Source organism: Monocercomonoides exilis (genome assembly GCF_001643675.1).
Source record: "Monocercomonoides exilis strain PA203 chromosome Unknown scaffold21-1407046, whole genome shotgun sequence".
NCBI lineage: Eukaryota > Preaxostyla > Oxymonadida > Polymastigidae > Monocercomonoides > Monocercomonoides exilis.
The window spans coordinates 1-13,777 of NW_027150566.1; the positions used below are offsets into that span (position 1 = coordinate 1).

General features: G+C 37.5%; 1 protein-coding gene across 1 annotated transcript; it reads right to left on the reverse strand.

Moving 5' to 3' along the window:
• Positions 1-10,240: 10,240 nt before the first annotated feature.
• On the reverse strand, positions 10,241-12,327 carry MONOS_17533 (uncharacterized protein; the record flags this gene model as incomplete). Its single annotated transcript, XM_067870462.1, has 8 exons — positions 10,241-10,356; positions 10,425-10,528; positions 10,718-10,784; positions 10,867-10,949; positions 11,360-11,479; positions 11,559-11,646; positions 11,733-11,848; positions 12,317-12,327. The coding sequence occupies 8 exons, from the start codon at positions 12,325-12,327 to the stop codon at positions 10,241-10,243; spliced, it is 705 nt and encodes a 234-aa protein (XP_067727665.1).
• Between the last annotated feature and the right edge of the window lie 1,450 nt (positions 12,328-13,777).

Sequence of the window (13,777 nt, forward strand, 5' to 3'; positions counted from 1 at the left end):
AACTGTAATCTAGCTATAAATATTGGGACAATCTTTCGATTAAATAAAGGATATCCAGATCAAAGAAACGTAACTATAATCAAGCAACACAAAAACTGCAACCCTTATAAAAGAATCCGAATCAGACAAAGAAAAAAAGACAAGTCTCCTTCCTTTATCCAACCAGCCAATTATAAGCCATTCCAATCCCCATGTCACAAGCCATTCCGTTTTTGTGTGTTCCGAAACTTCAATCACAACTGACAAATCCTTCACTTCTGGTAAAGTCGAAAATCTATCTTTTCATACAGCAGAACTGACCTTCCAAGACAACTTCAATTTGAGTTTGACCCCAAATCAAAATCATCTCAAAAATCCTCTTTCCATATTACATTCAATAAACCCAACCAAAAGAAAGAAAACAAGTTGCCCCATCTTCTCCCTTTTATATTACCAGAACCCAACGGCTCAACCCTTAGAGCCAATCCTTTTCCCAAGGTTACGGATCTATTTTGCCGAATTCCCTTACCTACTTTTTTCTAATTGACTAGAGGCTACTCACCTAGAAGACCTGTTGCGGTTATTAGTACGACCGAGTGTGAAAATCAAATTCTAACAAATAATATCAGTCCCCTGAAGTTTCATGGATCGTTAAACATGCACCAGACCAAATAATACTTGCATCCCTGTATAATGAAATACAAGACCTCAAATACAGTTAAAGGTCTCTTGCGAAATCTAAACTGCATTTTTATTTAGTTGAGGGGCTCTTCCGACTGGGTAACCACTTCTCCGAATAAATCGTTTTCATGGTCACCGCTATAGCAAGTAACTTATAACTTATAAATTAATTATATAGCTTCATCAGTCGTTAAGAAGAAAAGAAAACTCTTCCCGGGATGTTTACCGATGAGTTCAGGCTTCTTTGCGTTACCGCTTTTGTTCTCCACACATTTTTAGTGTTATTCCAAAACTCTGTTACAAGTCTTGAAACCAAATTTTTCTTTATTATTTCGGTATAGGAATATTAACCTATTTCCCTTTCGATTTCTATAAATATATCACACTTAACAAAATCTTGCGACTTGTTAAGAATATTTTTAGAAAACAAACGGTATTTAACCGATACCTTAGGATCGACTAACCCATGTCTCAATGAGATTCACATGGAACCTTTCTTCACTTCAGTCTTCAAAGTATTACCCCATTTGGGAAGGTCCTCCCATTTGAATATTTGCTACTACCACCAAGATCAGCACTATCGACCGTTCCATTTGTATTCACATACAAACTTCAAAACTTATTAAAAAAGACCCAACCATTCCCTTCCCCGAAAGAAAAGAAAACAGCCAAAGCCCCTTTTATTCCTTTTTGATCGACACGCCCTCCTACATAAGCTATAACTTCCTATCATAGCTTAGTCATGTATAAGTATCATCGCTATTACATATGCTCCAGCGCCATCCATTTTCAGGGCCAATTCATTCGGCAGGTGAGTTGTTACACACTCCTTAGCGGATACCAACTTCCATGGCCACCGTCCTGCTGTCAAAATGAATTGACACCTTTTCTGGTATCTATATGAGCATATATTTAGGCACTTTAACATGACGTTCGGTTCATCCCGCATCGCCAGTTCTGCTTACCAAAAATGGCCCACTAAGAGCTTATTATTTTTCTCAATCAATATGGGTTTTCTTTTTATTAGTTAATCAAAGTTTATCTAAATGATTTTCAAACAACTTTTTCGAGTAGTAGAAAACAAATCCTTATAAAGACTACCGGAGTCCTACGGATGTTTAGGGTTTTCTTAAAATGCAAACCAAAACAATCAGCACGTCCAGACTCCTTAAAATAGCATTCTACAAGCCTTCTTACCAGCTTCATCAATAGAACACTAAAAGATTACCTTGCCAATTTAGAGTTTGAGAATAGGTTGAAGAAATTATTTCTCCAAGACCTCTAATCATTCGCTTTACCTGACAAAACATTCTTTCATTATAAGCTCCTGCTATCCGGGGAAACTTCGGAGGGAACCAGCTACTAGATGGTTCGATGAGTCTTTCGCCCCTATACCCAAATTTGACGAACGAGTTGCACGTCAGTATCGCTACGAGCTTCCATCAGAGTTTCCTCTGACTTCACCCTGATTCAGGCATAGTTCACCATCTTTCGGGTCCTAGCAGATATGCTATAACTCAAACCATAAGAAAAGCAGCCTGGTTTTACCCAAAAACTACCTTTTAACAAAAACTTTATGGTTGGTCAATGTTGCCAGGATCTCCACCAAAAGGATTTACCCTCTCGGCGAATAACCCCTTCACATTTAAGGGCTTTCCAAATAATCCCCTTCACTTTCATTACGCATCCCTGGGTTTTATCCACCCGAATACTCGCATATCTGATAGACTCCTTGGTCCGTGTTTCAAGACGGGGCGATATAAAGCTGCATCAACAAAGTCAATTCTTCTTATTTGGAATAGGAAATCGATATTAGAATCGCCATATTTAAGATCAATTAGTTCACTAATAAATAAGACAATATTACCATTTATTCTTAATTCAATATAATCAAGGCGAGCTTAACCAATCGAAACAAATCTTTTAAAAACCAAATATGATGAAAAAGAAAACAAGTTTCCTTTCTCAACTCATCTGATTTAATTAAAAATTTGGAATAAATTGAAAAATATCATCCCAGAACTAATATATGTAAACTCTGGTATTCTCGATATTTCCATCCCGTATCTGATATCTTTAACCAATCCATATTCTCAGATACTTATTACAAAGTATTCTATCCCTGTATCGAATCCAATAGGTAAGTCTTGCTTCAGGATTATAACAGAATAGGAAATCATCAAGTTTAATAAAAAACCTGACAATATTCAATAATGTCTATTCCCACCTTTCCTCCTATGTGGATTTCGGTTATTATCAAAACTATAGAATACCATTGACCGCATTCTTATGTTTAACATTCATCCATAATTCCCAAGGGGAACTATGAAGAGAAGGGAAATGATGCTATCCTGAGCAAAGTGGTTCGGCTATTACACCTTTCTTTTATATCCTTATAAGCACGGGTTTATATCAGATATCAATAACAATTATAAATTACTATTCATATGTATCCCCGACTTTACAGTTAAGCTTACAAGTCACTCAGGCCACAATACACCAACCCTCTAGTATTCCATGTCCATAAGAAAATAATTTAATTATATTAATAAAAAACATCTCTGCACTTTCTAAATTTTATATCGCTTGTCCTTTTGGCAGTTTCAAGCACTACTTTCATTCTCTTTTCAAAGTTCTTTTCATCTTTCCCTCACGGTACTTGTTCGCTATCGGTCTCTTGTCAATATTTAGCCTTGGATGAAGCTTACCACCCAATTAGGGTTGCAATCTCAAACAACCCGACTCTATGATTGTAATGTCCAACCGTGACATTTAAACCAAAAAAGCCATGACAAGTTTGACCCTGCCACATCTTCCTTCAGTAGGAATCGAGATCTACTTTTTACTATATAAACGGGGCTATTACCCTCTCCGGCATTCCTTTCCAAAAACAAAAATAGAAATTTTGATCTCTAAATCATATTCCCGTCACTGACATTAATCTCTCAGAGTTTGACCCCCAAGAGAAATTACATCTTTAAAGTACAACTCTTATTACTTTCTATCAATTGTCAGCCAAGTCAAAAGTTGCCTTCCTTCTCAACTAACTCATAATAAGATTTTAACTTTGGGCTTTTCCTTCTTCCCTCGCAGGTACTAAAGGAATCCTCGTTAGTTTCTTTTCCTCCGCTTATTAAGATGCTTCAGTTCAGCGGGTAATCTTGCTTGATATTTCAGATTGATATTATATAAAACCTTTTCTTTCTCATCATTCATTTAATATTAAAACTTATATTAATATTTCAATATTATTTTAATATTAAAATTTCTTTGAAAAAGAAATTATTATTATTAATAATAATTAAAGATTATATTTTCTTAATAGAAAATTTAATCTCAGATAATATAAAACAAATCTATTTTGATTTAAATAGATTTATAATAAATTTATAACCAATTCTGAAACAAGCATGGTCCCTCAATTATAGAAATAACTGAGAAACCGCAATATGCGTTCAAAATTTTGATGACTCGTAGATTTCTGCGATTCGCATTAGCTATCGCGCTTTGCTGCGTTCTTCATCGATACAAGAGCCAAGATATCCACTGCCAAAAGTTTTTAATTTTTCTTTAATTAAAAAACTTTTATTTATAATAATATCGTTATCTAATTATTGCATCCATCAAATTTATATTTATTTATTTGTATTGTTTTTGATTTTATTAATTAAACGTTAATGATCCTTCCGCAGGTTCACCTACGGAAACCTTGTTACGACTTCTCCTTCCTCTAAATAATAAGATTTACTGTCCTTCTAATTAAATCCTAGAGAATCGAAACCCTCACAAGATCCAACAATCCAGACATTTCATCTGATCATTCAATCGGTAGGAGCGACGGGCGGTGTGTACAAAGGGCAGGGACGTAATCAGCGCAATCTGATGAATTGCACTTACTAGGTATTCCTCGTTCATGATCCAAAATTACAAAGATCAATCCCCATCACGATAAAGTTTCAAAAGATTACCCAATCCTTTCGGATAAGGGAATTGCATGTGTTAAAAAATAGCATCCCCTTTCAAAGCCCCGATTAAGAAGCCCTGAAATAAAAAACACTATTTTTTGATTTAACACACCCAAAAACAACTTGTTGACTTTATCAGTGTAGCGCGCGTGCGGCCCAGAACATCTAAGGGCATCACAGACCTGTTATTGCCTCATGCTTCCCCATGTGCAACCATGGTAGTCCCTCTAAGTAGGTTCGAATATAGATCCAGAGCCCCATTAGCCTTCCACCACAACCCCGTGAAGAGCCATGATGAAATTAATTAACTAAAAGAGAATTACAATCCATATCGAAATATTTTAATGATAATTTCAATAACTCACTTCCAAAACAAACTTCTTCCAAACAGCCGAAACTGCTCAAAACAAATTCATCCTGAAAGCTTAATGAGCTATCTCAAAATATATATTTCAATATTAACCATTAAAAGATCTCAGACAACTTCCCGACTTTCTCAACAATCCTCCCGAGAGAGAGAACTATTAAGAAAAAAATCGGAAAGCCACCTTACAGACACTTTTCAAAATTATCACCCTATTTAGCAGGTTGAGGTCTCGTTCGTTATCGGAATTAACCAGACAAATCACTCCACCAACTAAGAACGACCATGCACCACCACCCACGGAATCAAGAAAGAACTATCAATCTGTCAATCCTTCCCGTGTCTGGACCTGGTAAGTTTCCCCGTGTTGAGTCAAATTAAGCCGCAGGCTCCACACCTGGTGGTGCCCTTCCGTCAATTTCTTTAAGTTTCAGACTTGCGACCATACTCCCCCAGAACCCAGAGACTTAATCGATTTCTCTAAAGGTGCTGATGGGGCTTAAAAACAAAAAAACAAAGACAAATAACCGAAGTTACCTCTTTCATTTTTTTGTTATAATTTTAAAAGCAAACTCACTTCACAATTTCTTGTGATAAATTCCACCTATCCCGAAAGATAGAAATTGGAAAAGCGAATTAAAAAATAAATTCCCTCCAATCCCTAGTTGGCATCGTTTATAGTTAAGACTAGAGCGGTTTCTGATCGCCTTCGATCCCCTAACTTTCGTTCTTGATTAATGAAAACATCCTTGGTAAATGCTTTCGCACTTGTTTGTCTTGCATAAATCCAAGAATTCCACCTCTGACTATGCAATACAGATACCCCCAACTGTCCCTCTTAATCATTACACCTGTTTCAAAAACCAATAAAACTCAAATCGATAAACAATAACAAAAAGAACAAGTTCAATCTTCTTATTGTTTAAGACTCGAATGTGTTTGATAACAAAAAATAAATAAGTTTCCTTATTATTTTTCATTATCAAATTTAAAACACATCAGGTGTCTTATTTTATTATTCCATGCTAATGTGTTCAGTAGCGAATTTCTTTCATTACAAAAAAACGCCTGCTTTGAACACTCCATTTTCTTCAAAGTAAACTCTCCGAAATTTTCCTCTTCTTTGACAAAGAGAAACGATTAATATAAATCAACATTTAAGTGATATATTAATAATTTCGAAAACATTTACCCCTTTTTGAAAAGCCACAAGGACTTCTCCAAAAGGGATTCGAGGTTATTCAAATTCAAGGCAAGCATAAGATAAATGAAAGATACTGAATCAATCAAACAACAAGAAATAAATCTTGATGCAAGATTAAAAACAATACCATGATTTTCAAATATCCCCTCATTAATACCCTCCAATCACTTCACTTCCAAATTAAATCAACCCGAAAGCTAATTTAATAAGAAAAATGAAGCAGGACTAAGTATAGAGAAACATCTCGCCCCCTCGAACAATTAAAAACTCCAAAATCCAACTACGAGCTTTTTAACTGCAGCAATTTTAGTATACACTATTAGAGCTGGAATTACCGCGGCTGCTGGCACCAGACTTGCCCTCTAATTGTTTCTCTTTCAAGCATTTACATTGAAACCATTCCAATAGCAGAATACCATTAGATACCCCGCTTTGTTATTTTTTGTCACTACCTCCCCATATACGTCATTGATTGGGATTGGGTAATTTGCGCGCCTGCTGCCTTCCTTGGAAGTGGTAGCCATCTCTCAGGCTCCCTCTCCGGAATCGAACCCTAATTCTCCGTTACCCGTCAATACCATGGTAGGCCTCTATCCTACCATCATCAGTTGATAGGTCAGAAATTTCAATGACACATTGCCAAGACGATGGGCTCTTAACCCACCCTGGCAATTCGACATTTATCATGAATCACCATTATCTTTCACAATGGACACATATCATTACACCCCTTGCGAGGCTTCAAACATGTGCCGAAATAAGTTTTTGATCCATATAGAATCAAACATTTAAACTATTCCTAATGGTTTTCGATCTAATAAATACAATCCTTCCCCAAAGGGTGTCTCATTGCTGAAACACCCTTAGTCGGATCTTTTTCAAACCCACCCTTCTTTCCATTCCGAAAAACAAAAAGAAAAATGAATTCTCGCATGTATTAGCTCTAGAATTACTACGGCTATCCATGTAGTAAATTATATTTCTATTCAAAATATAACATTGTCATTGTCAAATAAATTATAACTGTTGTAATGAGCCATTCGCAGTTTCATAAATACAAGTTATTTATACTGACACATGCATGGCTTAATCTTTGAGACAAGCATATGACTACTGGCAGAATCGACCAGATACATTTATATATAGAAAAAAACATTAACTAAAATTTTTCATTCAACTAATGTCTTTTTCTAATATAAAATAATATATATCATATTGTTTTGTTAAAGACAACATAATATAGTATTTTAGTCATAATTATTAAAACATCACCATTCACAAAGATGATGATGTTTTAAGAATAGACACTATATTTTCCCTTCTCAAATATTAACACATTATTTTCTTTCAGATAAACTTAATAACTGATTTTATAGTTATTGAGCCATCCAATCATAATCATTAATATTTGTATTATCACAATGTAATCTCAATATCAAAACACTTTTCTCATCATCATCAAAAAGAAGATAATAATATAAAAAGCTCTGATAGATCATTACAATATGATTTTTCATTCGCAACTTACAATTATATTTTCACCTTTTGAAAAAGTGGCAAATAATTGTAACAGTTCAAATACTCTCAACAAATAGAAACATGACATTTATGTCTTCAAACAAACAGAGAAACTGTTCATTTTGATTTCATCATTGTCACATTCTATCTCTCGATAGTCAAATCCAACCCCCACATATTAGGCAACCAAACCCAATAGTTACTATGTGCAATAACAATCCATCTGAACTTAATCAATGATATACACATATACATATCGACCACACCAGACATATAGACAAGGTCTCGACTTCATGAAGTACTCTTTTCTACAATATTCAAACAAGTCAACATACATGTATTTCCACGAACAAAAACACCCCAAACACTTTCACACAAATCCCCACATTGTTGCTTTTCTAAAATCAAGCAGTTCTCCAAGATGGATTCATTGCATCCAACTCAAACTACTTCACCCCACATAACCATATACTATACTGCCTCACAACACACATTCACTACTAGCATAGCACTCTCTCACAACAACTTTTCAGACTAATCGATTTTATTAGAGCCATTTTTATCTCTTCATCCAACATTTTTACACATCAGACTCAAAGATTCAAACAACTCACTTTATTATTCGACCCATCTGATCAGCCATTGCTACCAGAAGATGTTTTCATAAAACATGTATTGTGATGCCCTTATATACAATCACATGTTGCTTTTCGTTCTTATCAGACCCAACAAACCCACCCTTTTGAACCACCTTCATTTATACTTCACACTCAGTGAGTTTCTGTATAATCATGCAAAGGTATTTCATTCAAAGAGACACATACATATTATTCCCATTCAAATACCATATACTATCTTCCTTAACATACAAAGCCTACCCACCTATTTGCTATACATATGACATAATACTATATACATATATATACAATAGACCACTATTACACAATGCCTCAGTCTAATAGACAGCCCCCTATACAAAATTTTTCATTCAAAATCCACTTTTTTCCCTATGGAGTTTCATATACAAGTCACACTTCTATACTAACCCCATATCACATAAGCCCTGGCTCAGACTATCCTCACCAGACAACTTTTGTCGAAAAAAAAATGAAGTCAGAAAAAAAATTTTTTCGGGGGGTGTCCCCCTAAGTATACTTCCGTAAAAATCCCCGACAGCCCGCACCCCGAACACCATCTTTTCCAAAAAACTCATAGACTCAATTACACTACGCCCAGGTTTTCGCGTTTTTTTCCCTTTTTCATACTAGAATTACACTACGAAAACGACCTCATCGAAAAACCTGCTTTGATACTAAAAAATCTCAAAATTACACTACGCCACGAAAACCTCGGCCTAGTGAAAATGCCCAAAAATGATACTAGAAAAATACTCAATGAAAAATTTTAGTATCCTTCCATAGTGTTTCTTGGGATGGGGACACACCAAAGCCTTGCCACTACCACACCACCTTGTGTATGCCCTCGCTGCCTTTCATCTGGTTTTTTTGTTCCAGCCTTCCAGCTCTTAAGCCTGGCCCGCTATGGCCTCTTCAATGTTTCCATAGGAAATGCCCCTATGAAACCTCACTTTTTCTCACACTGCTGCTGGAGCAGCCAGAGGAGTGGAGTGGAATGCCTATGGAAACGTAGCGGCAGAGCATACGCACAAACTCATACCATCAGCTAGCCTGTAAGTTATGACCGATAAAAAGATACAAGGGTTGGAAGACAAGGGGGTCCTATATGAAAAAGTGGAAAATCATACAAAAATGTTAGTATATTGAGTATAGTGAAAAGGGGATAAGAGCAGTGGGAATAGTAGTGGGATAGTTGGATAGAGTGAGTGAGGAGCTAGACCCTCTATGGCATTTAGAACTTTCCAGCTCTTAAGCCTGGCAAGCTACAAGGGCAGGAACACAAGGGGGTTTGAGTCAACTTTCCCTATGAAAAGTGAGTATAATGGCTGCAGTGGATTACACAGGCAGGGCATAGACACTGGATGTGTGCCATATTGTGGGCACAGTGTGTAGTCACATTGCAGTGATATCAGCTTGGCTGTAAGTTATGACCAGTAAAAAGATATGAGAGTGGGAACACAGGGGAGGTCAGTCACTTTTTCTATGAAAAGTTCATGTATTTTGCCTATGGCTCCTAGGCAAATAGACTGACCCTGTTGGATCCTTCACCAATGGATAGAGGGAGAGTATAGCTAGACCCTCTATAACATTTTCGAGTCTCGCACTCTCAAGCCTGAGGCACTACAAGGGTTGGAACATAAGGGGTCCCAGTCAATATTTCCTCTCAATGAAAATTTCTCATAGGAAGAATTGTAGTATATTGAGTGTGGTGGCAAGGGATTACATAGGAGGCCAACGGGAATACTGCCATTGGCTAGGCACAGTGTGCAGCTAGACCCTCTATAACATTTATAACTTTCCAGCTCTTAACCCTGTGGAGCTATGATCCAACAAACATAAGGGGGTCCTAGTATAGAATTTCATTGATAAGGAGTTTTTCATAGGAAGGATACTAGTATATCGACCATAGATATAAGGGAAGTTGAGGAGTGGCAATGGCGATAGCACCAATGGATAGAGCAAGTGTGGAGCGAGTTTCCCTATGGCATCGAGAACTTTCCCAAATTCCTGTGTGATTCGCTACAGGCCAGCCAATGAGGGGGGTCCAAGTCACTCAAAAAGTCAATGGAAAATACTCACTTTTTCTGGCACTGCCCTTGGCCCAGCCACAGCCCACCAGCCGAATGTGTGCCACATTGTACCTGCAGGGCATGCCCACCCCACAGCACCATTGGCATGTCTGTAAGTTATGACCGATCAAAAGATATGGCTCGTTGAAGCCAAGGGGTCCCCTTTGAAAAATGAACCTTTTTCATTCAAAGATGTTAGTATATTGAGTATAGTGAAAAGGCATATAGACCGAGGGCTAAGATGTTACTACCGTTGGATACTCCAAGAGCACAGCCACTTGCCCTATGGCATCTAGAACTTTCCAGCTCTTAAAGGTAATTCCCTATGACCCATGGAATATACAGGGTCCATAGCATAAAATATCACTGTGAAAGGGTTTTTCATAGGAAAGATATGAGTATTTGGTGTGTAACTTCAGGGCAACTCAACTGAGCCTAATGAGATTACCACCATTGTGTAGAGCGAGTGTGCAGCGAGACCCTCTATGGCAACGAGAAGTTTCGCTGACTTGCCCCTGAGGCGCTATGAGTCTGTGAACATGGGGGGTCCACAGTGTATTTTTCATAGAGAAATTTCATAGACAAAATTTTCTAGTATCAAAAACCTCGAAATACACTACGCCGAGGTTTTCGAAGTGTAGTGTAATTTGGTCACTTTTCCTAGGAGCTCAAATTTCTAGTATCAAATTCATCCTTATTACACTACGCCACGAAAACATCGGTGTAGTGTAATTTTCCACTTTTTTAGTATCAAAGCAGGTTTTTCAGACATCCCATTTTCATAGTGTATTTCTAGTATCAAAAGTCACAAAAATCGAGGAAACCTGAGTGTAGTAAAGTTGAGTCTATGAGTTTTTCGAAAAAGATGGATTTTCTGGTCTGGGCACCCGGGGTCATTTACCATATTTGAGGTTTTTTCAATGAAAGTGACTGAACAAAACCCAGTGCACAGCCCACCCAGCCGGCCCAGCCCACAGCCCACAAACCAGACCCCGCCCACTGCACAGCCCTGGTCCCCCGCTGCACCGTCACTTTTGTTTCTGGAGCTCTCCCTCCAACACCTGAGGAGATACGTTCGTTGAAAGAGAGGGGGTACCTCAATGGCTGGCCCAGTCATTTTTCACTCACTTTTTCTCACACCACCGCTCAGCCAGCCAGCCCAGCCACACTCCCACCACCCAGCCTTGTAGCCACTGCCCACACGCCCACTCTGCCCACATCAGCTTAGCTGTAAGTTATGACCGATAAAAAGATACAAGGGTTGGAAGGCAGTTTTCCAGTCTGTTTTCCCAGTGAAAAAAGTGAGTGTCTGACCCACCCAGCCAGAAGGATACACAGGCGCCCAGCAGCACCCTGCCCAGCGTGCAGCCACAGTCTGTGCGCACACTGTCACTTTTGTTTCTGGAGCTCTGGCTCCAACATTTGAGTTTCTATAACCACCGGAACATTGTACCCTCAGTCACCTTTTCTGACTGGGGAAATACAGTATATGTCAAATAGAGCCAGGCCAAGCCACAGGGCCTGCTCAGCCATAGGCCCAGCACAAAGCCCGCCTCACTCGCTACTTGCCCTGTGGCCTTTGCTAGCCCCGCCCATCAGCCCTTCCACAGATATCCTCCACTCAACCCCCTTTTCAGTCAAACTCAAATTGAGTCTGTGAGTTTTTCGAAAAAGATGGCACTTCGAGGTCGGGCAGTCAATATCACATAGAAAAATTATCATAGAAAATATTCATTTTTCATATAAAAAATTATTGGTGACATGGTTACTTGACAACCACTGGACAGATATCTTAGCAATTGCACCACATCCTACCCCCACTAACATACCCCAATATATCCCTCTAACTCCGATTACTTGCCTTCCCTTCACTCTCCACAGCTCTCCCAAGTCAATACCCCCAAGTCATTTTTCTATGTGATTTTTATATCACAGAACTTAAATCAACTAGCCGCTCGGATTTCTCACCAACCACTGGGCCGATCGAAACGCCGTTTGGCCACATCCGGGCATGGGTTACTGTGCCGGTCATATGTGTTTCGATTCAGCCGCTTGCCTCTCCTTCGCTCTCTGTGACTTCACCAACCAGGCACCCCCAGTCACCTTCAAAATTTTTATTTCTTTTTTGGACCGTCTGCCAGACCCCCGCCACCAACACACATATGCATGCTATTACCGCACTATATGCACATATATCATATATTAATTGTAAATTTATCTTGACATTACTTCTGGAGTTATACTCGATTTACCTCAAAAATGACCATTTTCACTCAAAAATTCGTTTATAACTCAGAAACTACAAATAAGCGTATCCAACCAAAAATCACCAATATACAACATTACAACTCAAATTCATGTGTCTAATCATATTTTATATCGACTTTGAAATTTTCGAGAAAAAAATATTTTTCGATTTTTCAGTCAAAATCACCAACTTGTCCGCACTGCCCTGCCACAACCGCTCGGTAGAAAAAATTTAGATTCGAGTATGTTTATAAGGGGCCCACGACCTTGCCACCTGCCAATTATCAAAGGAATCTGAGACCCCATATTTTTCGGTCGTTGATCTAAGATCACCACTTTTTCAGTCAAAAACTTCATATCACATTTTCTCGCTAACCAGACCAATCTGGCCCGAGAAAAAAATTCAGCGGACTATTCGCGAATTATCCGAACTTTTGTGTTTTCATAAGTTTCGATCACAACTTTCATAAAAACCGATTTTCACCAATTTTTCATTTTTTCTGACTAACTGGAGCTAAATTCAACTTTATCAGAAAAATCAATTTTTCACATTTTTCGAATTTTTGACCATGACTTCAAAAATTCACAAATGGTCCAACTAACACTCCTGAAAAGTCTCACGACTTAGAAAAATTTATTTATCGAGATATTAAAATTTCTTTTTCAAAATTTTGACTGAAAAAATTAAATAAACATATCATTCCACAATTTGAATCGATTAATTTCTGATTTTAATATCAATCAATTCCTCTCATAATATTACCCATATACGTAACTTTTCATCAACCACTAATTCCAACTTCTTCATTAAATATCATTTTTTTAAAAAAATGTTTGATCTAGATCAAAACCATTTTTCTATGTTAAGAATTCGACTTTTCAAAAACAGTTAGTTACCAATCTTGCTATACACCAACACACTCCCCACCCCTCATAACCTATATAAAACATTATTTTCAAATTTATCTGTTCATGGAATAAAAAGAAAAATATTAATTAAGATTGAAAAATATGGAAAAAATAATTTCATAAGAGGATTGCTTTCAATATTAAAAATAAAAATAGCAGAGAGATATTATATGATTACTATTTATTTGATATAAAAATTGAGA